Raw genomic sequence first — 22,189 nt, forward strand, 5'->3', positions numbered from 1 at the left:
AACAACTATTCTTCCTTTACTGTAGCTACTCTGTATGGTATCTGCCTTAGTGGATAGAGAGAGGTGGTTTTCTCCCTCCCATATCACACAGAAAAATTTTAATCTCCTGCTTTTATGCCATCTCATTTCCCAATATGTTCCATCAGAGAACCATACCTTAAAAAAAGAGTTCAACAAAACTAACCAACAAATCATTTAAGACCAATATCACATGTAGTGTTCCCCACCCACTGATTGTCATCTATCTCCTCAAAGAAGGGTGCCAAGAGTCTCACATCTCTTCTCGGAGGCCATGCTTGGTCAGTATGATTTTTACAGCTTTCACTTTCCACTCATTTGTTGTTGCTCCTTCCATTCCCATTATTTAAACTGTTTCCTGGTTCTCGTCACTTCATTTTTTATCAGTCTGCAAAGTCTTCCATGCTTCTTTTCATTTTTTGTTGCTTATTGTGCAATAATATTTCATTACATTCATAGTTAATTTAGCCATTCCGTGCCACTACAAAAATTGTGCTATAAATATTTTAGTCCTTTTTATTTGATTTGTAAGATACCAAACAAATGCATCTTTTTTATTCTAAACTTAAACTCCAAAAGAAGAGCATTTCCACAAAAAGGATTTTCTATGAAACTGTAAATCTATTTTCACGTTGTTACTTGAAAAAAAGAACATATAATAAATTCTATAAATTATCTTCAAAACTGTACTGCTTGTTCATGCTTCCTTCTGAATTTCCTTCTGTTTTCTGGTGAATCTTATAAAATGTTATTGAAACATCAGTATTGTTAAGTCCACTCCCCAAACCCTTAGGCTTACAATGTTTGATTACATTGGGCTTGTCAACTAAAATTCCATTGGCCTTTTTTTTTAAACAGTAATTGCTATTAAATTAATGCCAATAAATTAAATTGTTATTAAATGTCTCAAGAAGTTTAAGTTCTCCCGTGTGTGTGTGTGTGTGTGTGTGTGTGTGTGTGTGTGTGTTGGTGGGGGAAGTCTTCAAGCAAGCAGATATCACTGGTCAAGTATGTTATAGTAGGGATTCCTTTCAGGCATGGGATGGACAAGAAGGTCACTTAAGTCCCTCCCAACTCTCAAATTCTATGATTCCATAAACCAGGTTTCTCTCTATTTGTACTTGTAGATTATTTTTTCAATCTAAGCGTAAGACCTTTTCACTTATAACTATTGAACTTCACTTATCAATACAGGTACGTCATTTTTATGTAGACTGGGGTGCTCTATGAAGGCAAATGCCATGTTTTATTCAAATTTTGTCTCTCTACACACAGAGTCAATACTTCATAAACACTTGCTAAATAAACGAACCCAGTGAGATCTATTAGAATTTTTAGTCAACATTTTAGCCATTTTGGTCAACATATTAGTCTTTTTCACCCAACATATTAGCCTTTGCCATTTGGGACCACTTCCAAATTTTGTAAGTACGTCTTCCATGTTTACATCCAAGTCTGTTAAAAATCAACAAGACAGGATCAGTGGACCAAACTCTGTGGCATTCCAACAGAGATTTTTCTTCAAACTGACACTACTAAACATGTTTTTGGTATAGTCATTCAACTAGTTATAAATCCATCCAACTAAACTATCATCCACCTTCTATTTCCTGTTCATAAGAACAGTGAGATTTTGCTAAATGCCTTCCAATACAAAGGCATTCTATGTCTAAAGTGTAACCCCCAAATAGCTAAATACTCAACTTTCCTAGTGCCTCCATCACATGTTTTGACACAATATGAACTTAACAAATGTCTTAATTATTAATTAACTGAATAAACTTTACAGTGTAATAATGAAGAACAAAGGTGAACCTCATGCAATGTATAAAAAGAGTGGAATGTAAAATGTGAATTCACTCAGTTGTTTTCTCATTCAAAGGAGATGGATGCAAGGTTCACTACTAATGAACTAGTGCTAATCAAAAACCATTAAGTGCCTTCAATGAACAGAAGAACTTTGTGTTCAGTCCTGAGAGGGTCAAAAGAATTTATATAAGACTGAATCTGACGTCACAAGGCCCGTGTTTGAATACTTGTTCTCCTGTCTGTATAAACTTAGACAAGTCACTTAACCTCTCTGACATTGTTTCCTCATCTGTAACAATTATGAATTCAAAATCATATGTAGAACTGAAACGAGCCTCAATAGAACACAATCCTTAAGGACAAGGACTGTTCTCATTTTAGTTTTTGTATCAACAGAATCTAGTATGGCAATCTCAAATCAACAGCTAAATCTACAGGTAAAGAAGAATTAAAAAGCCTAACTGCTATGTAACTGACTGTAACTATAGATGAGTAATTAACTTAAGCCATAAACTGTAAAATCAATTTTAAATGCCTATGTGCCAAATGCTGGACTATATTAGAATATTCTCATATTACAAAGGCCTTCTAGCCTAATAACTTAAAATTGTTTGGATTTGCACATTTGCAACTTCTTCATCTCATTTTGGAGTCATTGAGGTTATATGTAACTGATCTGTCATGACTTAACATTACTTGGATCTTTTGTTTTTCCTTATTAGGTCAATATGCTGGCCTGATTTGCAACTTGTAAGCTGTACAGTCAGAGATATAACACTTACAATTTTCTGGAATTCTACTGGTAAGGGATTAAAAAAAACAAACCATGCTTCCTTTGTTAGTTAGAATGTTTTTTGAAAGGATGGGTGATTCCAAACTAGACAGAAACCCTCTTTGCAAGTGCTACAAACATGACTCTAGTCAATATGAACTCTAATTCTCTGAAATGCTACTCTCTAGCTCTGAACTCTAAAATCTCACTCAGCCTCACTTTTGCTTTAACAGTCCTTCATCAATGCTTGTGGCTGTTCTCATGTTTCACTGGTGACGCGAAGGTGGCCTTGCGTTCCCAAAAGCTATGCTGACAGAGCACAAGTTCTCTCAGGTCCCACACTAAGCCACAAAAGTGGACCAATAACAGACTGTGGCAGGACCAGGCTGGCTCTCGGTACAGAGAAATCTCATGGCCACAGAATGAATTTTTCTGGCAATGGGAAATCACAAGGAAATACTAAGGTAGGGAGGGAAAATGCTTGCTCATGACATCACAAATCACCTAAAGATAAAGCTTTCTGATTAAGCTTAAAATGCAATTGTGGCAATAACCAGAATATAAGAAATATGAACTTAATCCCATTTCTAAACCTAAAGATCTGATAACTAAAAGGAATTTGCTCTATCATTGCATCATAGACTTAAAAGCTAGAAGGAAGGAAGGGATCATCTAAGTCCAACTCCCTCATCTGACAGTAAGAACAAAGTCCAAATTCAAAACTAGGTCTTCAGCCTCCAAAAATCAGTGCTTTCACCTTTTAACCTACTGGGAAATCCTCCACCTACCATCCAACCCCACACACGAGCAAAAATGAATCTCCTGATGCATAAAAGAACAAAATGAAGTGGATTCATAGTCAGAGGACCCTGGTTCAAATCCCAGTTCTGCTACTATTGCAATCCACTTACTCTCTCTAGGCCTCAATTTCCTCATCTGTCAAATAAGGAGGTGGGTCTAGATGTCCTCGAAGGTCTCTTCCAGTTCTCAATTCTGTGATTCTATGTTCTTACTGCATTTTCTTGGCTTGCAGACAGAACCTGAACATTTTCTCTCAAAGTTTTCTGGAGAACTCTAGTCATTCTAAAACTGCTTCTCATTTTCCAGGAAGTCTCTCCTTTCCATCAAATAGACCCTCAATCCCACTCCCTCTACATATATCACTATCTCATAGCTAGCTCAAGTGAAAAATACCTGCATACTTACCCACCTATATCTCTGGTACCTTGCCTGCTTCTCACCAAAAATGAAAACAGAGAAAGGTCTGCAGCACTATTGCCCCCTGGAAAGCAGTGGCAAGGGCTAACAGACAACATTAGAAGGGAACAGTTAGTTAGAGGAATACATAAAACAACCAACAAGCATTTATTAAGTGCCTGCTATGTACCCGGCATGTTGGGCACTTAGGTTAGCTATGGGGGTAACAAAGAAGAAATGTGAACTAGTCCCTGCCCTTGATGACCTCACCTTTCATAAGAGGAAACACGTATGTGCACATCTAATAATAAGTCTAAGTTGGCATTGGGCTGCGAAGGGTTTTGACCCCCAAGGTGAGTTTATGTGAGATCTCAGATGTAACAGGGAACCACTAGAGTTTATTGAGTAAAGGACTCGATCACCTGAGCTTACGTGTGCAAGATGGCCTGGTGTGTGGAAACCAACTAGGACACTTGCCAGAGCCCACACAAGAGGCCCTGAAGTGGGTGGGGGCTGAGTGAGTGAAGAGAAGGCCTGCAAGTACAAAGAGCAAGACTGGGCAAGCAACTGGATATATGGAATGAAGGAAGGTGGAGAGTCCAGGACGACACCAAGGCTGCACATCTGGATGATGGAAAGGATGGTGGTGCTCTTGACAAAAATACTGAAGTACAGAGGGATAGGTTTGTGAGGGAAATTAATATTTTATTTTTTCTTCCAATTGCATGTAAAAACAATTTTTAACATTCTTTTTTTAAATTCTGAGAAGGCAATTTGATAGAGGTTACATATACGTGTGCAGTCATGCAGAACATAATTCCATACTTTGAGAGGGAAACTGAGTTTAACATGATGAATCTGAGATGTTTGTGGGACAATCAGTTTAAAATATTCAACAGGCAACATGTGATAGAGGATTGGAGTTCAAAAAGAAACTAGGGCAGAATACATACATGTGAGACTCATCTGCACAGAGATGATAACCCTTAGGAGCTAATTAGGTCACTAAGTTAAAAAACAGATAGGAGATCCAGGACCAACTTGGGCACACCCATTATTAGGGAGTATGGCATGGATGTCAGACCAGCAAAAGACACGGAAGAGTAGCGACGAAAATAGGAAGAGAACCAAGAGAGAGCAGTGTCACAAAAACAAAGAGGAGGAGATGGTAATGGTAAGTGTTCCATCAGATGTGGCAATTAAGAAGGGATCTCTGGTTACTTTGACGAGAGCAATTTCAGCTGAGATGAGTTTTGAAGCCAAAATACAAAGGGCTGAGGAATGAGAGTAAAGTGGAAGCAACAAGCATAAAAAGCTTTTTCTAGGAATTTAAATGATAAAGGGAAACGAAGATGACAGTCTGCAAGAAAGTTCAGCCTAATAAAGAGTTGTAAAGATGAAGAAGACAGGGTTGTGTCTGTCCTTCCCCAGGGAAGGAGACAGTAGAAAGGGAGAGATGGAAGATTACAGAAAGTAAAATAATGACCGTTGAGTATGATCTGTTAAAGAACACAGAAGGAGCTAGGATCAAGGCTCTATGCAGAATATTTGTCCCTAGAAAGGAAAAGCGCTTCCTCTTCCTCCCCTCCAGAGATGAAGAAACAGGGAGAAAAGAATCACAGAGTGGCTGCAAAAAGTACAATGCCAATTTTAACTAGGGTTTACCAAAGAGGTTAGAGTAAGGACCAGATCATCCCAGTTCTGATAGATTCCATTAAAAAAATTAATTTCTCTCATGGATACCAAAATATTAATAGCAGCGTTTTTTGTAATAGCAAAGACCTGGAGACAAAGCAGACTGGAGAAGGGCTAAACAAATTGCAGTACATGAATGAAATGGAAAGTTACTGTGATGTCAGAAACAATGAATACGACAAATGCAGAGAAACATGTAGACTGTGACTAGATGAAAAATGAAATAATAATCAGGTAAGCAACATATATATTAACTACAATGTAAATTAAAAGAACAACAAAGATGGAAATGTTTGTGAAATGTGAAATGAGAAATGTGAAACGACCGAGTGTCCAAGCTTGGTCCCAAAGAAAGGAAATGAGAACGGATTTCCCTCCTGTCTCTGTACAGATACAGAGCAATGAGTGCTGAATGCTGCACATCACGTCAGACTTGGCTAATGTGTTCTTTGGTGTTGCTAAACTGTTTTCCTCCTCTTTTTAATTCATTGTTAGAAGGGAGCAGAAGGACACACTGGGAAATATAGGTGATGTAAAAATATAAGCTGTTAATAAAGACATTTTAATAATAAAGTTGAATTTCTATGTCACCTTGAGTATAATAAATATCAATACACAAATCTGTAGTAAAATAATCATCATAAAAATGCAAGAACAATTAACTGATCTCACATACTAAAAAGCTGATTACATCAAACATCTATTTCAATCAGCCAACCAGTGAATTTAATTGAAGGCTACCATAATTCCCAGCCCTATGATCCTTTCTCCTCAGGACATATGAGGTATGGAAGTCATGATCCCTACCTTCAAGGAGTTTATGACTACTGAAAGAATACAAGAAAACAGATTAATCTGAGCTCTGGCACTAACTGTATGGCCTTGGACAAATCACTTAATCTCTCTGTACCAAGTTTCTTCCTCTACAAAATAAGCAAGTTGGATTAGGTTAGCAAATCCTTCTACATCTATCATTCTAGAGTTTTATTGGTTAAGTGCCAAATGAGGTGGTATTATGGTACAAGAAAATATCATAGGCTAGAAGCTAGACCTTAAAGAATGAGTAGGATTTGGATAGAGAGGTGGAAATGGAAAAAAGTACTGCCTGGATCAGGAGAATGGAGCCTTAGCATTGGGGTGGCAACACATAAGGCACCCTTATGTGATGGTAAATACACCAGCCTGAACAGAACAATGGTACAAAGTGAGAAGTAGGAGATATGGTTGGAAAGTGGGTTAGGATGGTAACCAACTGTGAAAGCCTTGGCTACTCTGATGGATACGACACATGTGATGATCCATGACAGTTCCAAAGGATTCATGATGAAAAATGCTATCCACCTACAGAGAGAGAACTAAGTGACTCTAAGTGCAAACTGAAGCATACTTTTTTCCTTTATTTTTCTTGCTCCCCACCCTCCCTCCCCTAACACAACATGGTTAATATGGAAATGTTTTGCATGACTTCATATATATAATAGGTATCATCTTTCTGGTCTTTTCAATGGGTGGGGGATGGGGTGGAGAGGGAAAGAATTTGGAACTGAAAATAAAAATTACAAAGGAAGGAAGGGAGGGTTAGGGTCAGATTGTAGAAGTCCTGAATATCGGTTTAAAATATCTGAACTTTATTCTGTAGGCAACAGAGAACCACCCAAGATCTGAGTAGGAGAATGACAAAATGAAAGGGGTATTTTAGGTAAAGTAATCTGGTGCTGGAGTGTGTGTCTAAGATATGCTAAAGGAACAGTACTCCTTGCAGAGGCCAACAGAGTTACAGCCATGAGTCCCTTCTGGCACTCCGTACTCTTTATCAGTCACCAACAATGCAGATGCATAAAAAAGGGTGTGTAAAACTGGGGAACCAACCAGAGGATGAGAGGAGCCCCTGAATTAGAAGGCTCTGTTTGACTCTGGAAGCTCTTTAGAAATTCCTAACTCTGACACGTTCACTGTCTGGGGAATCAGTCAGCAAGGCCGGACATAAAAGGCTCAGACCCTTGCCACCTCTCTTTGGGGTTGGGCTGCCAGATGTTTAACTGCAGTGCTACATCTCATGGCATAACTGGAACCTACAGACTGACTTGGGAGAAGTCCACAAACACCATCTAGTAGGCAACCATACTGGACCTGTTTCTTCTTACTACCCCATCTTCTCTCTCCATTCACTCAGTGGCCCTTTTGAGTTCCCAAGTCCAAAACATGCAACAATATTATACATGCATTCTGTAAGACAAAAGTCCTGCTCCAATTAAAAAAACACTACATTAATAATACAACAAATCAAATCAGGAAAGAGAATAATCCATTAGAAATAACTTTTTAAGGTGGCTTTTTAAAGAGCAAATAGCTGTAAAGTTAAGTTTAATTGGTTATTTATAAAAAGGAAAAAAATTTATTCAAGAAACATGAAAAAACATTCAAAAAGACTATGTTTTTATATAACTATTGAAAGGCCACATGAGAACCCCTGGGGTTCTCGTCCCAGCCTCACCACTTACTCATTAGCCTCTCTGAGCTGCAGTTTCCATTTCTGTAAAATGAGGAGAATGCCTATACTCCGCCTCCTACCCAGGACTGTCATATGGATGTATGTTAAATTTACAGGAGGATTTACAGAGTTAGAAATGACCTCAGAGACCATCTACTCCAAGTTTACAGCAGTGCAAGCAGGCTTAAGTTTAGTGACCTGTTCAAGGTCCCAGAAGAAGTAAACAGGATTTGGGTCTTTCAACCCTAATTCCAGTGAGGAGCTTTCCACTGCACCACACTGCCTCTCCTAGTAAATGAATGTTTGGAAAATGGTAAAGCACTATACTAATATGGCATTAGCATAAATAAAAATGGAAGGAACTTCCCCAATATTTCATGGGCTCTGTGTTCTCACTGATATAAGCGTGCCCACATTTGTGTACACGTAGCTCATCTATCCATACTTTCTCATTCATACTATTCTTGTCCAATGTTAATATACAGACCTTTCTCAGAGAATTAAATCACTAGAGTGACTGAGATCTTCCCCAAGGTCATAGGAACCAATTGGGTCCTCAGACTGCCCATCTGATTCATTTGCCTCTCTCACACCATGTGACCTACCCACCTCTTCCCTCCATTTCTTTTATGATATTCTTCCCACACTTCCTGCACTTCAATCATAACCAGCAATATGGGGTGGCCCATGTGCAACCACCATGCATTTCTCTATTGACCTTTGGGTCTTCCTTAGAACTCGATACATTGGAAAGAATGTAGGACTTGGTGCCAGAAGATGGTTTCAAATCCCGGCTCTCTCTCCTCCTACTAGTGTGATATGATCTGCACCAAGTCATTTAACCTTATTAGGCCTCAAGTTTCTTCATCTCTAAAACATCTCTACAGCATTATCAAGAGAACATATATATTAAAAGATAGGACAACATATCAGAGTACAGGAAAACAGGCTAGTTAAAAGTACCGTGTACAGTTCTCCAAATAAAACCCAGCCCATTCTCTCCCCTCTAATTGTCAGTCTAACTCATTTGTGCAGCTGCAATGTATTGATGTAGTAATTCAACGGACTGGACAACTACTTATCACAGCCTAGACAAGACTCTTGTAATCACACATTCCTTCCCCTCACAGCTGTCATTTTCCATCCATTGAATCTATCTTATATGGATTGTTAGGCTGAATGCTTTTAAATAATCATAAACTTCACTGAAAAGGTTCTGTAATGTTGTGGGCCTTGATGAGAACAGCACAATGTCATGTGCACAGAAGAACACCCAGGATCACCTGGGAGGTCTCACCAACAATAAGCAGCCCTTCCTCGTACTGGACAGCCATCCTCCAAGAGAAGAGCACACACCTGTGGAGAGTATCCATCCCCATTTTATGTCTCACTTGAACTTAATAATTGGAGAACTAATGACAAACGTATCTCTGTGGTCGCTTTTATCAAGGAATCTTATGTGATCCCGACAGACATACAAAATATTCCCAGTTAGGGAATAGTCCTTAAGGCTGAGTTTTGCTCTATCAAGCCAAATATTCTTTGGTTTTTTTTTTTGGTAATCAACAAAGAACATACACAAATGGCTCTTCTATTCCCTATACAATTCAGTCAATGACGTGTCTGTAAAGATGTGCTTTTATATAGAAAATCTTTTCCAAAAGCCTGCCAGTTCCCTTTTTATAAACAGAAGGAAAAGTCAATGAAAATAATAAACTTCAAACTTTCCAAGTTTAGCCAGGTTTAATTTTAGGCTGATAGATTTTTATTTCCCAGATAAGGGTATATGTGTAACATGCAGATATCCATACACACTTAAGTTTGAGCAATTAATCCAAAACTCAATTAGCTAAGTAAAATCAATGCAGAAATCATAGTTTAAGTATAAAACATTACTATGTAAAGTTTAAATATAAAAACCTTACTATGAATACTAAAGTGTTAAAGGTACTTGCTAAGGGATCTTCTCAACTATTCTTTGCAATGCCCTGGAAAACTGGAGCAAGTCCAGAGAATTAATGGCCAGAGGTTATTATTTAGCAGCAAAATACCAACACGCTCATTGCTTTTAAGGAATGTGCTGGGATTGTATAGTTGAGTAAAGAAAACTCTTAAGTTTCCATCCCGAAAATCTTTATTCCAGCCAAGAAAATAAGCTAAGCACTCTGAAGACACAACTTTAAAATAAACCCTCCACAGATTTACTGACTCACCTGAACCAGAAGTCAGAGTGAGTCAGCAGCCAGGAAGGTAACTACTAAAATCGACTTCACTCAGACTCAAAAGACTAAAAGCCAGACCTTTACTGTCCCACCTGCTGACCCCAATCTCCTCCATCCAACTAAACATAGGTCCCTTATGTTCAGGAGGCAGCTCAGTAACATGAAAAGAGCACTGGTTACTAACTCGAAAGACCTGAGCCTGAATCCCAATTCTGAAATTTTATGACCATGGGCAAATATTTATTTAAACTTTACATGCCTAAACTTTTTCATCTGCAAATGCTTCTACTACTGTGTTATAGGGTTGTTGTTAGGCAAGCACCTGACAAATCTTACGCATAATAAATGTTATTTGTATTTATTTATTTTCATACTAACATTCTCTTTTATAATGGAAAAAGAAGAGACAGGTTAAAGGGCAGTATCAGGGAAAACTTGTGACTAAGAGAAAACTATAAAAGTTGTGACATAAAAACACAAACTACTAAATGGAAATCCAAATGACACACAAATATAGAACCTGAAAGCTCAAAAAAGATCTCAGAGATTATTCAAGTTCAATTCCCTCTAATTACAAATGAAAGAAGTAAGGTTTCAAAAGTCACATGGCTAAGTATTGCCAAAGCTAGGAATAGCACTCAGGTCACTAAGACAGGGAGGGCTCTTACTACTATAACACTCCCATTTCAACTACTACCTTAGAATCCTTAAAAGATGGGCAAAAAGATACTCAAGGATGAAATATCTAATATAGGTCTATACATATTGTAGGGAGAATTGAAAAAATCGAAGGTTATGTGCTAATGTTCACATAGAAAAATTATCTGGGTCTTTAACAAAAAAGCTATAAAATTTTGAAAGTAAGAGGTGAGAACTTCCTATCCTGTGACCCTAATTGGATAACACCTCCTGGAATATAAAATGAAGCACTGCAAAAAGGCAAGGGAAAAGAAAATGAACCTAAGGGTATCAGGTATTTGTTGTGTGAAGTTTGGATTCAATGGGCCATATTTGAGGACCTAGAGGGCCACATGTGGCCTCGAGGCTGCAGGTTCCCCAATCCTGGTGTAGGTAACTCCTAATTTAAAAATAAGAGGGTGATGGGGCAGCTAGGTGGTGAAGTGGATAGAGCACCCTCGCTGGAGTCCGGAGGACCTGAATTCAAATGCGGCCGCAGACACATACCACTCACTAGCTGTGTGACTCTAGGCAAGTCACTTAACCCCAACTGCCTCAGCAAAAAAAAGGAAAAAAATGAGAGGGTGAAAAGATGTATGATTTCACAACAGATTATCAGAAAATTAAAGTTATAAAAGAATCACAGAATTGAAGCCAGAAGGAACCTTAGAGATGATATTGTCTGACTTTGTATTGAGGAACAATTAAGGCACAGAAAAGTCCATTGATTTCTCCTGAGATTACACAGTTCATGTAAACATTTTAAAGTCAATTTTCACCCTTGTAAAAATTTGTCATTAGTCTTTGCTCACCTGTGATTTGTAAAGATTGAAACAATCCCCTGTTTGGACCATGTCCTCACTGTGAACAGTTTCTTTCCACAAGCTTGGGTCATCGCTGCAGGAATAGGAATTTAGGGTTGTGAACCCTGGTTTGACCTGTTTAAAAACAAACTACTATCAAACCCCAGAAACAGAGCTGCAAGTGTGAATTACTTGATCACCTGTGATCAAATTACAGCAGTTAAAAGAAGGCACCAGGGGGTCACCTGAACAGAAATCATCATTAGTCCAACCTCCTACTTCCGGGAAGCTGCAGGACACTCTAACCATTCCAGACAGAACAGTACATTCTTTTCTTCAATTAAACATACTTACTTCAAAGGAAGCACCTCAATGTTAACAGGTACATACTCATTGTAAGTTTTATCTAATGAAACAATTCTCAACCACTTGTTTCAAAGCACTAGAAAACTGAACAACTTCCCCAAAGTTTTCAGGTAGTATTGGAGTCAAAGAGACACTAAGTAGCAATGGTAAATTACATGATGGGAGCAGCACTGTGCTAGCTCTGCTTTCTGGGATTTTAGTCTCTGCTGCAAGATTTACTGGATGTATGAACCAGAAGAATCTAAATTCTCTGAGGGCAAGAGTTCTTTCATTTCTCATCTTTGTATCCCCCAGGCCTAGCACTTAATGTTTGCAGAACTGAATTTATCCTGGGTAAGACCAGTCTGAATCTCAATTCCTTCATCTGCCTAATACCTGTAGTAACCATCTCATCCACACCAGCTCTGCAATGTACAGGGTCACACAGAAATCTTGCCCCAGGGTCAAACAAACAGCCAGTATGTGCCAGAGGCAAGGCTTCCTGATGCCATGGGTGGCTACGCTGTACTCACACAATCTCAAGGGTAAAGGCAAAATAATGTCAATGTCGGGGGAGGGGGGGTGAATGGGGGTGAGGGTTGGGGTGGGTTGCGAATAGCTCAGCAAACTTCAAGTGCTAGAAAATAGGAGCTATTATCAAAAGTATGTGCTGGGAAAAAGGAACTATTTATAAAACAAAGTTAAAATGCAACTTATTTTTTGCTTTCTAGAGTAATATTCCAAATCCTCTTAAGCGTTACTAAAAATTCATTTTTGTCCTAATGGAATTAAATTCAAAAAGCACATTTCCATATGACTACATTTAATTTTTTAAACAAGAGAATAAGGGTTTTGCACACAAATAACAAGCTACAAACTAAGTTTTGCAGCACAAGTAAAGAAAAATAAGAAAAATAAATTACAACCAAATGGAAAACATTTGGAAAAGTAGGTACACCTAGCAAGAGGTGATTTAAGTAGTTTTCTTTAACTTCCTTTGGACCTCCAAACGTCCAGTAAAATATTAATGCCCTGGGCAAGGAAATGCTGGTAGCCAAAGGAGTTTAGAAAGCAGGTCCTTCAGGCCAGTTAGCCAGTTTCCACCAGGGTACTTAGAGAAAGACAAACTTTTTCTATGCCCCAGCCATTAAAAGACAGCTGCAGGATTTAAGAGGGTCAGAAGCCCAAACAAGAGATGGGATATTCGCTAAGCATTCATAATCAACTAGCTTCCCTCTTTCCTCCCTTTCCCCATTAGAATCACCAAGATTCCGCCTCAACTACCCTGGCCCCAAAGCAAAACCGGGAAACCATGGCTACCGCCTCCCGGACTTCAAGCAGACTCGTCCGGGTCCGGGAGGGACGGCTCTCCTGGGACGAAGCAGAGTGGCCTGCGGTGGCCCGGATGGTGGGGCAGCGCGGTTCCCCATACACACGTACCAGGAGGAAGCATTGGACTGCAGCGGCAGCGGCACCACCAAAGGGAGGAGGGCAGCCGCAGCCCCGGCCCCTGCTCCTGCCCCAAGCCGAGAGTCTTCGCGTATGGAAACTGTTGCCAGGTTATGGTTAGCGTCCCTCCACCCTGCCTCCGTCCGTCCCCCTGGAAGCGGAGTAACAAGAAACACGCAAGAACCCAAGTATTTGCTGAGGCTTCGGGCAGCGGTTGCACCCCCGGTGCCTTCCCCGTAGCCCTGCAGGCGCGCATGCCACGCCCGGCTCCCCCCACGGGCGCCCGCTCCAGCCCAACGCCAAGGCCAGGGCTCCAGCGCTCGCGGCCCCGGGGGCCGGCCCACGCACTCATACGCTAGCATCGCTCGGGCGGGTCGCCAGGCACTGTGAACAGCCCGAGCCAACGAGGCGGAACGGGTGCTACACCTTGGAGCGACTGCCACGCACTCTCCCAAGCCCGTCTATGCACGTTAGGGCCATTCCGAGAGCTCTGGACAAGCCGTCAGGGCAGACAGCGTCCTTGGTTTGCTTAAAAGTCAAGTTCATAGGAACAAAGACTTCTTAACTAGAAGGGATGGCAAAGGTCATCTAGTCTAACCTATTTTACAGTTCAGGAAACTGAGACCCAGAGAGCTTAAATGACTTGTCCCAGGTTACAGAAATAGGAAGTGGCCAACGCTGACTTAGCCGGCCCGGGAGTCTTCTCATCTTTAGATGGGGATAACAACAGCTCCATAATGCACAGAGCTCAAAATGTGAATTAATTAATTCAGTTGTTTTGTTTATTAAGTGCTTCATGGTAACAGGTACCATAATGACTAGTATACAGAGCAAAAACACAAACATATGTACACTCAGTATAAAATACAGGTAGCTTAGTTATGACAGAAAAAGCCATGGACTCAGGCACCAGAAGGCCTCCTTCTGCTCTTTACTAGCTATGTGCAAGACACTCACTTCCCTCATCTCTAAAATGACAGCGTTAGGAATATGCAATCAGACTGGAGTAGATTGAACCACAGGCTAAGTAAGGAATTTATTTCGATTTTACTGGAATAATGTGATCAGAGCTCTGTGTTAGAAAGAAAACAGTGCAGCTGTGTGTGATGGGGGGATGGGAGAATAGAGGTGGGGGAGAGGGGCAAGGGAACCGATTAGGAGGTGATTGCAATAATCCAGGAGAGTGAGAAGGAGCTAACCCTGAACCGTAGCAGTTGTGGGAATGAACAAGCCTGGCCATAAATTCCCCACGGCTTTTTTCACCTGGAACAGACATTCCCTAACATAACATCAGCAGCTGAGAAAGCAGAAGCAAAGGGGAAAGGGGCTATGGAGCAACAACTAACTGCTTGTTAAAAGCCTGGGCACTGACTCCTCCTGGGCCTTTATAAAGGTGCCAAGAATAAGGAGTAAGGAGCCCAGTTTTACTCTTAGCACTATCAAAGATAGGCACATCGGCCAACATGGTTATCCCATCCAACAAGATGAATACCGAATCCCAGTAAAGTCACTGGGAATCAGTGTAACCCTGTTCGGATAGCACTGGGATCAGCCTGTCTCCAGGAGCACCGCCCTTCCAACCTCCAGTGAAGAGGGCCCGGCCCGATAATCAAGGAAGATGCTGACCAGGCTCAAGGAAATGTCAACAAATCCCAACGGGCCTCTTTCCTTTTCTAACCCTGCTGCTAGGCGATTACCGACCCCCCACAGATGCTGTGCTGAGCCTAATTTTAGATGTGCCTGGAACTGAAGTTCTAAATTAAAGCAGTGAACTTGGGTTGGCTCAACTTTCCTTTTAAATGCTCTCCTTCAGTTTACCTGCTCTTTTCTTAGTAGCAGGTCAATGTGTGTGGATTTGTGTTTTTAAAAAGTTCAAAGGGGTGAGTCAACCATTTTTCTACACCAGGAATCACACATGTCAAATGTTTCTTCTAGATATTTATCTGAAAAAAAAAGAAAGAAAAAAAAACAACCCAGGAGATTCCCAATGGTGAAAGGCAGTGTGTCATATAATGGAAAGCATCAAATTTAGAGTCCAGAAGCCTGTTTGAAGCCCATCTCTGACACTTAGAGTGCAAGATGCCTCTTTGAGCTCAGGTCTCTTCATAGTAAAATGAGGATGGCAATACATATACAAGATAAAGGGGTACTTTGTAAGCCCTAAATCACTACAGAAATGGGAGTTTATGGTAGATGCATTTCTACTGGGGAAATGAGAGGATAACAGCTTACATTAGCCTACTATTTTCCAATCACTATGGTTTCTTCAACCTAATTCAAAGGACTAGCTACTTTCTCCATCCAACAAAGTTCTGTCTTCACAAGAAATTTCCAGAGAAAGTGTAAAACTGCTTTAGTTAAAAAATTCCCAAAATGTAGTTAATAATCTTTTGCATTTACTGCTTTCACACACTAATATTACCTCATTTGGGCCTCCTAACAATGTAGGTAGCAGCACAGGCACTATTAACCCCATTTACAGAAAAGTAAACAAAGGAGTTAACTGCTCAAGGTTGGATAACAAGTTGATGGAACTGTTATCCCCCAGAAGGATAAAGGCATCATCTGTCATAACAGACCAACTTTTCACAATTAAATCTGATCTCTAAGGTTTCATCCTGCTCTAACATCCTAGAAACCATATATTTATTCATTCACTCAAGTAACTTTTAATACATGCAGGGTATATATATGATTCTAGGAATCATAGATAAAGACAAACAAAAGACAGTCCCTGCCTACGAGGACACTAAAAAATACAGTAGGTGTTTATCTTTACAATAATCTTTATCTGCAACCAAGCCTGTGAGCCAGGTACGGTCTAGATTTATTTCCATTTTAGAAATGGCTGCAGAGTCAAGGGAAGGTCATGAGATGACAAGGAGAGGTGGCAGAGCACTTTAACAGGTGGCCCCTAGTCACATCATCACCAAATGAGATAAGGGATGTGAAATATTCTGTAAAAGACTTCATCAATGCGCATCTGCTTTCAGTGATGAGTTTTAAAGAGCAACCTGAGGCTCAGAGCATAGACTTGTCAACTTCTTCTGCCCTTTGTGGCTAAACTTAAAAAGACCATCTACAATAGGTACCTCCATTTTCTCTCCTCTCACTCTTCATAACCCCTTACTTCAGCTTCCAACTTCATCATTTCACCAAACAAACTGCTCTCTCCAAGGTCACCCTCTCCAATGGCCTTTTCTCACTCCCCGTTCTCTTTTGTAGCCTTTGACATTGATGATTACCTTCCTCTCCTCCTACTCTTCTCTCCAGGGTTTTGGGACACCATGCTCTCCTGGTTCTCCTACCTATCCGGCCCCTCCTTCTCAGTCTCCTTTGCTGGATCCTCCTTGAGGTCCCCTCTAACCATAGGTGTCCCTTAGGGTTCTGTCCTGGGCCGTCTTCTCTTCCCCATCTATATATACTACTTCACTAGGTGATCTCATCAGCTTCCATGGATTTAATTATCTGTGTTGATGTTTTTTTTTTTTTTTGCTGAGGCAATTGGGGTTAAGTGACTGGCCCAGGGTCACCCAGCTAGTAAATGTCAAGTGTCTGAGGTCAAATTTGAACTCAGGTCCTCCTGACTATAATGATGAAGCTCTATCCACTTCGACACCAAGCTGCCCCAATGATTTTCAAAACAACCTATCCTGTCCCAAACTCTATGCTGATCTCCAATCTCGCACCTGAAATGGACTTTCAGACATGTCAAACTAGACACTCAATAGACATCGTGAACTCAGTATCTTTCCCCCTAAACCTTCTCTCCCCACCGCCACCCTTCTCTCTTACTGTAGAGGACAATACCACCCTCCCCCAGGCTTGGGAGGAGGAGGAGTCATCTTTGACTTCTCACTCTCTCACCTCCCCCCCATTTCCAATCTGTTGTCAAAGCCTGTCAATTCCACCTTTGCAACATCTCTCTGACATGCCCCATTCTCTGGTGAAGGCCCATCACCTGATGCCTGTGGTGGGTCTGCCTGCCTCAAGTCTCTCTCTACTCCACTCCAGCATGGTGTTCATAAAGCGCGGGTCCAACTACATCTTCTCTCTACTAATGAACTCCAATGGTTCCCTCTGTTTGGTGTTCAAACTCATCCCTACCTTTCCAGTCTTCTTCTACCTTAACCCTCACCAATTACTGTTTAATCTAGTGACGCTGATCTCCTGGCTGTTCCAAGAAAGAGCCATTCTTCCATCCTTGGCCCCCAGGCCTGGAATGCTCTCTTCTCTATCTCCTGGCTTGCCGGTACTCTTTAAGGCCCAACCAAAATCCATGTCCTAAGGGGCGGCTAGGTGGCACAGTGGACAGAGCACTGGCCCTGGAGTCAGGAGGACCTGAGTTCAAATCTAAGCTCAGACCCTTGACACTTACTAGCTGCGTGGGATAATGGGTGAATTTTGCATAGAGGCTGATTTCAGCTGTACATATGAAAAAAAACTTGCTAAAAATTAAAGCTGTGTCAAAGTGGCATGAATTGCCTCGGTAGGTAATAGGTTCCTGACACTGGAGGTATTCAAGCAAAAGTTGAATGCCAAGTCGTCTGAGATACAGCAGAATGGATTCCTGTCCACGTACATTTGTATTAGATGCTTTCAAAGGTCACTGTTAACTCTGAGAACATGTGAATGACATGAGAGTTTTTACATAGCCAAGAGTACTATAATAAAGACAAACAGGAGGGATTCTTAAAGATACCTTTTCTTTCCTAAATGCAAACTCTGTTAAGTTGCTAGAGATAGTAACAACACCCTTAGAGGAATGTGCCCTATCTGCAGAAAGGGTTTTAAAAGTTAACTTCAAACTAACCAAAAGATAACAAACTAGAGATTCTGAGTACTTCCTACCTCTCTCCTCTCCAACTGATCCCTCTCACTTAATCTTCTACAAAGTCACAGATGCTTGATGAGTTAAGAGAAACCATCAGAAATCCTTCTGACAAAGACAAGGTCATACAATAACAGATTTAGAGCTAAAAGACCCTCAAGATCATTTAATACAACCCCTAGGACTAAAGAGCTTAGTAACTCGACCAAAATAACTCAGGTAGATAAATGGCAGGTCTAACATGCAAACAAAGATCTGATTCTAAAATCCAGCACTCTCTCCACTACACCACTTAACCAATCTTTGAGTGGAAGAAATTTGTGATTGACAATTTCAGAGACCCAGGGCAAACTCCCTTCTCTTTAAAACACAAACAGCAGCAGACATTTATATAGCCCCATTTGCAGCTTTTAAAGTACTTAACATATATGATCTCATTTGCTTCTCCCAACAAACCTGTAAGGTAGGCACTACTTTCATTATTAAAGTGAGGAAATGAGTTCAAAAAAGGGAAGCAGTTTGCCTACCAGAAGTGACAAAGCTATTAAGCATCTACTAAGTGTCAGGTAACAGGATCACAGGATAAGACACTTAGAAGTGGAAGGGACCTAAGGTATCTAGTCTCACTCTCTTTGCAGAGGAGGAAAGTAAGGCCCAACAAGGTTAAGTGATTTGACCAGGCTCCCATGACTGGGATTTGAAACCAGGGTCTCTGAATCCAAATACAGCTAGTACTCTCTGGACTGTCCCATAATATTTTGATTCCAATTCCAAATCCAACACATTTCTTTAAACCCAGGAGAACCAAGAAAAGTGTCAAAAATAAAGAATATATTTCAAAGTAAGGTAAATTATCTGACTGAGCAGGTACAGTTGAATGTGCAAAAAAAGTTATCCTTTAGCAATGATTACCAGTTCACAACTAGCCAGACGGGTTCCAGAAAAATGTTTTAAAATGGTTATGTTTTCTAATAGCTGACTGAAGGGCTTATCAAAATGGTATGAGTGGCAAATCCAATACATCAAAAGTCTAACTTTTTTTTATTAGCTAGATGAGTTTTATAATTCTAATAGTCTGTGATTCTTGTTGCTGTTTGTCCTACTTTCTCAAAGGGGACCAAGACATCAGGGAGGTGATGCCATGACTTGCAAATGAATTGGATTTAAGTGAGGGAGGGCTGTGCAAGGTCACCAGCCTCACTTTCTTCTCCGGAGCCATCTGGGTCCAGTGGCAAGGTATAGATCAGGATGACTGAAGATGGCCCCCAATCTGTGATTCTAGTTTATTTTAGGAGGCAAATTGGTGGGCACTGGACTAAGAGACAGGAGAAGTGAGTTTTAATCACTTTTACTACTCTGGGATTCAGCCTTGTCTGTAAAATGAAGGGAGTGGAGTAGATGATCTCTAAGGTTCCTTTCCACACTGGCATGCTATAATTCCATATTTATCTTTCTTTTCTTTGAAAGATAGTTCTTTCATTATCTAGCACTATCCTTCTTCTGAATGATCGTTATTACGTGAAGGACAGTCATGTGGAAATTATTAGACTTATTCTGCCTGACCCTAGCAGACAGAACCAGGGATAATGGATGAATGTTTCAGAGGTAATTATACACGTAAAGTCATGCAAAATATATTTCCATGTTAGTTATGCTGGCCCCTCCACCCTGCCGAAAAAAATAGGCAAAAAAAAAAGTGAAAAAGTATGTTTCAATATGCACTCAGTTCATCAGTTCTCTCTTTGGAGGAAGACAAAATTTTTCATCAGGGGTCCTTTGGAATTGTCTTGGATTATTGTACTGATTATGAAAAAAAAACTTAGTAAAAATTAAAGTTGTCTCAAAGTGGGATGAACTGCTTAATGGAGTGTAATGGAGAGAACTATGGGTTTCCCGTGGGCAGGGGATGGGTTCACTATTTTGTCTTCAAATTTACAATGCCTACCTCAGTCCTGGGAACACAGCAGGTGATTAATAAATGCCCACCGCATAGGTGCCCATTATTTATTAATAAGTGAGTTCTGCAAGGAGACAAAAGTTTAGACGAGATTGGACCCCACCCTCAAAGAGCTGGGAGACGTCACCGAGAGGACCACCACGATCCTGACGCTCCGAGGGGCGCACGCCACGGGCTCCGGGCGCTCCGAGGAGCCGCCAGCATCCGCTCTACGAAGAGGACGTGCCTCCCCTCTCCTCCCCTCCCCTCCCCCTCCGCACGCTCCCTGAGGCAGCTCATCGCTGGGGACAGAAGGGGCGCCCTCAGGAGCCGCAGCCCACCCGCCCGGTCCGCCCCCTCCACAGGAGCCGCCTCCTGCCCCTCCTCACCTCGGGGTAGCAGGCTTCCGCGGCAGCGGCGGCAGCTCGCGAGGCCACGGGCTCCGCGCTGTTGGCCACCATCTCGCTCTCTGCTCCGACCCTCGTCTGCACCTCCAGGCCCCGCTCCCCAGCCGCGGGCTCCAGAGGAGACTCTCGGAAGTTGTGGCCTAGGCAGCCAAAGTCCCACCTCCCACTTCCGGGGGTGCGCGCGCACTCTCTCCACGCTCCCTCCACTCTCCGATGTGGCGTCCGTTTTTTCCCGCTGCCTAGGAGAAGGGGGCGGGGGAGCAGAATCTCATCTGGCTGTGCGCGCACCTCCTCTCCCCCTTAACCCCGCCCAACTTTCCCCTTAGTCTGAGGCGTCAGTTTCTGCCCGCTGCCTGGGAGAAGGAGGAGGGTGCGTGGGTTCCCGCGCGGGTGCGCGCTCCCCGAAGACTTTCCCCCTTCCTGCCCGCCAGTCCTCCTGCCTGCGCGGGGAGCTTGGCGGGTTCGCCGGTGGACGGCGGCCAGGGGCGGGTGGTTGGAGCCATGGCTATTGGGAGTCCGCCTGGTTCCCCAGTAAGGCGGCGGTCAGGCTGGACTCCCATAGGTAGCCGGTTCCTGCTGGAAACAACCTTAGAGGCCGTCTAACCCTGTCTTTATCCACGGGGGAAACTGAGTCCCAGGGAGGAATCACAGTCTAGCAGCGACCGAGCCCCGGACTGGAACTTTAGTCCTTCCCCTTCTGCTCCTCTACCTCTCCCAGATAGTATGGGAGCCCACACACACATACACCGTCCCACCAAAAAATATCCGACCCAAAGTGGATGGGGCTGACTTTGCAGGTTGTGAGTTCCCCAGACTTCAAGCAGAACCTGTCACGGGGATGGCTAATCAATTGATGAACTTTGACAATTTTTAATCACAGAAAGTAGTTGCGTCTTACGCTGTACCTTGTTGTGGCCCTTTGGGGGAGATTTCGTTTTTTGTTTTGATTAGGGATGGTTACCAAAAATGTAATGGCCTAATCATTAAATTAATTGATTAAAATTTTACTGTGTGCCAGGTAATGTGCAGACTTAACATTTATGTGGTGAATTAATAATAATTTAACAATAAAAGCTAACATAGAGCCCTTTGCAAATTGCTTTACATATATTCTCTCATTTTCACAATAACCACAAGATGTAGGTAGGTAGGTAGGTCCTCTTTTTTATCATCATGAATTTTTTATTTATTTTAATTTATCAACAATCACTTCCATAAGTTCTTGAGTTTTAAATTTTTCTTTTCTCCCTCCCCAAGATATCGAGCAATCTGATATAGGCTATACATATATATTCCTATTAATTTTCACATTAGTGATGTTGTAAGGAAGAATTAGGACCAATAGGAGGAACAACAAGAAAGAGAAAACAAAACAAAAGAAAGAAATAGCAAGTAGTATGCTTCGATATGCATTCAAACTCCATAGTTCTTTCTTTGGGTGTAGATAGCATTTTCCCTCACGAGGCCTTTGGAGATGTCTTAGATCCTTGCATTGCTGAGAAGGGCTAAGTCTATCAATATTAGTCATCACCCAAT

The 22,189-nt window shown here is 41.5% G+C and overlaps 1 protein-coding gene across 1 annotated transcript in view; it reads right to left on the reverse strand.

Annotated features, from left to right (window-relative positions):
* LOC114028005 (meiosis-specific coiled-coil domain-containing protein MEIOC-like) overlaps positions 1–20,712 on the reverse strand; it is a 34,572-nt gene extending 13,860 nt beyond the window's left edge. The window contains exons 1-2 of the mRNA XM_027842166.1: positions 20,636–20,712; positions 11,695–11,820 (exon numbers count right to left, since the gene is read on the reverse strand). Of these exons, the coding sequence (XP_027697967.1) occupies positions 11,695–11,820; positions 20,636–20,707 (198 nt within the window). The 5' untranslated portion in view covers positions 20,708–20,712. The remainder of the gene's footprint in view (positions 1–11,694; positions 11,821–20,635) is intronic.
* Positions 20,713–22,189: the final 1,477 nt, after the last annotated feature.

This window comes from Vombatus ursinus, unplaced genomic scaffold (assembly GCF_900497805.2).
Source record: "Vombatus ursinus unplaced genomic scaffold, bare-nosed wombat genome assembly UNPS02014867.1, whole genome shotgun sequence".
NCBI lineage: Eukaryota > Metazoa > Chordata > Mammalia > Diprotodontia > Vombatidae > Vombatus > Vombatus ursinus.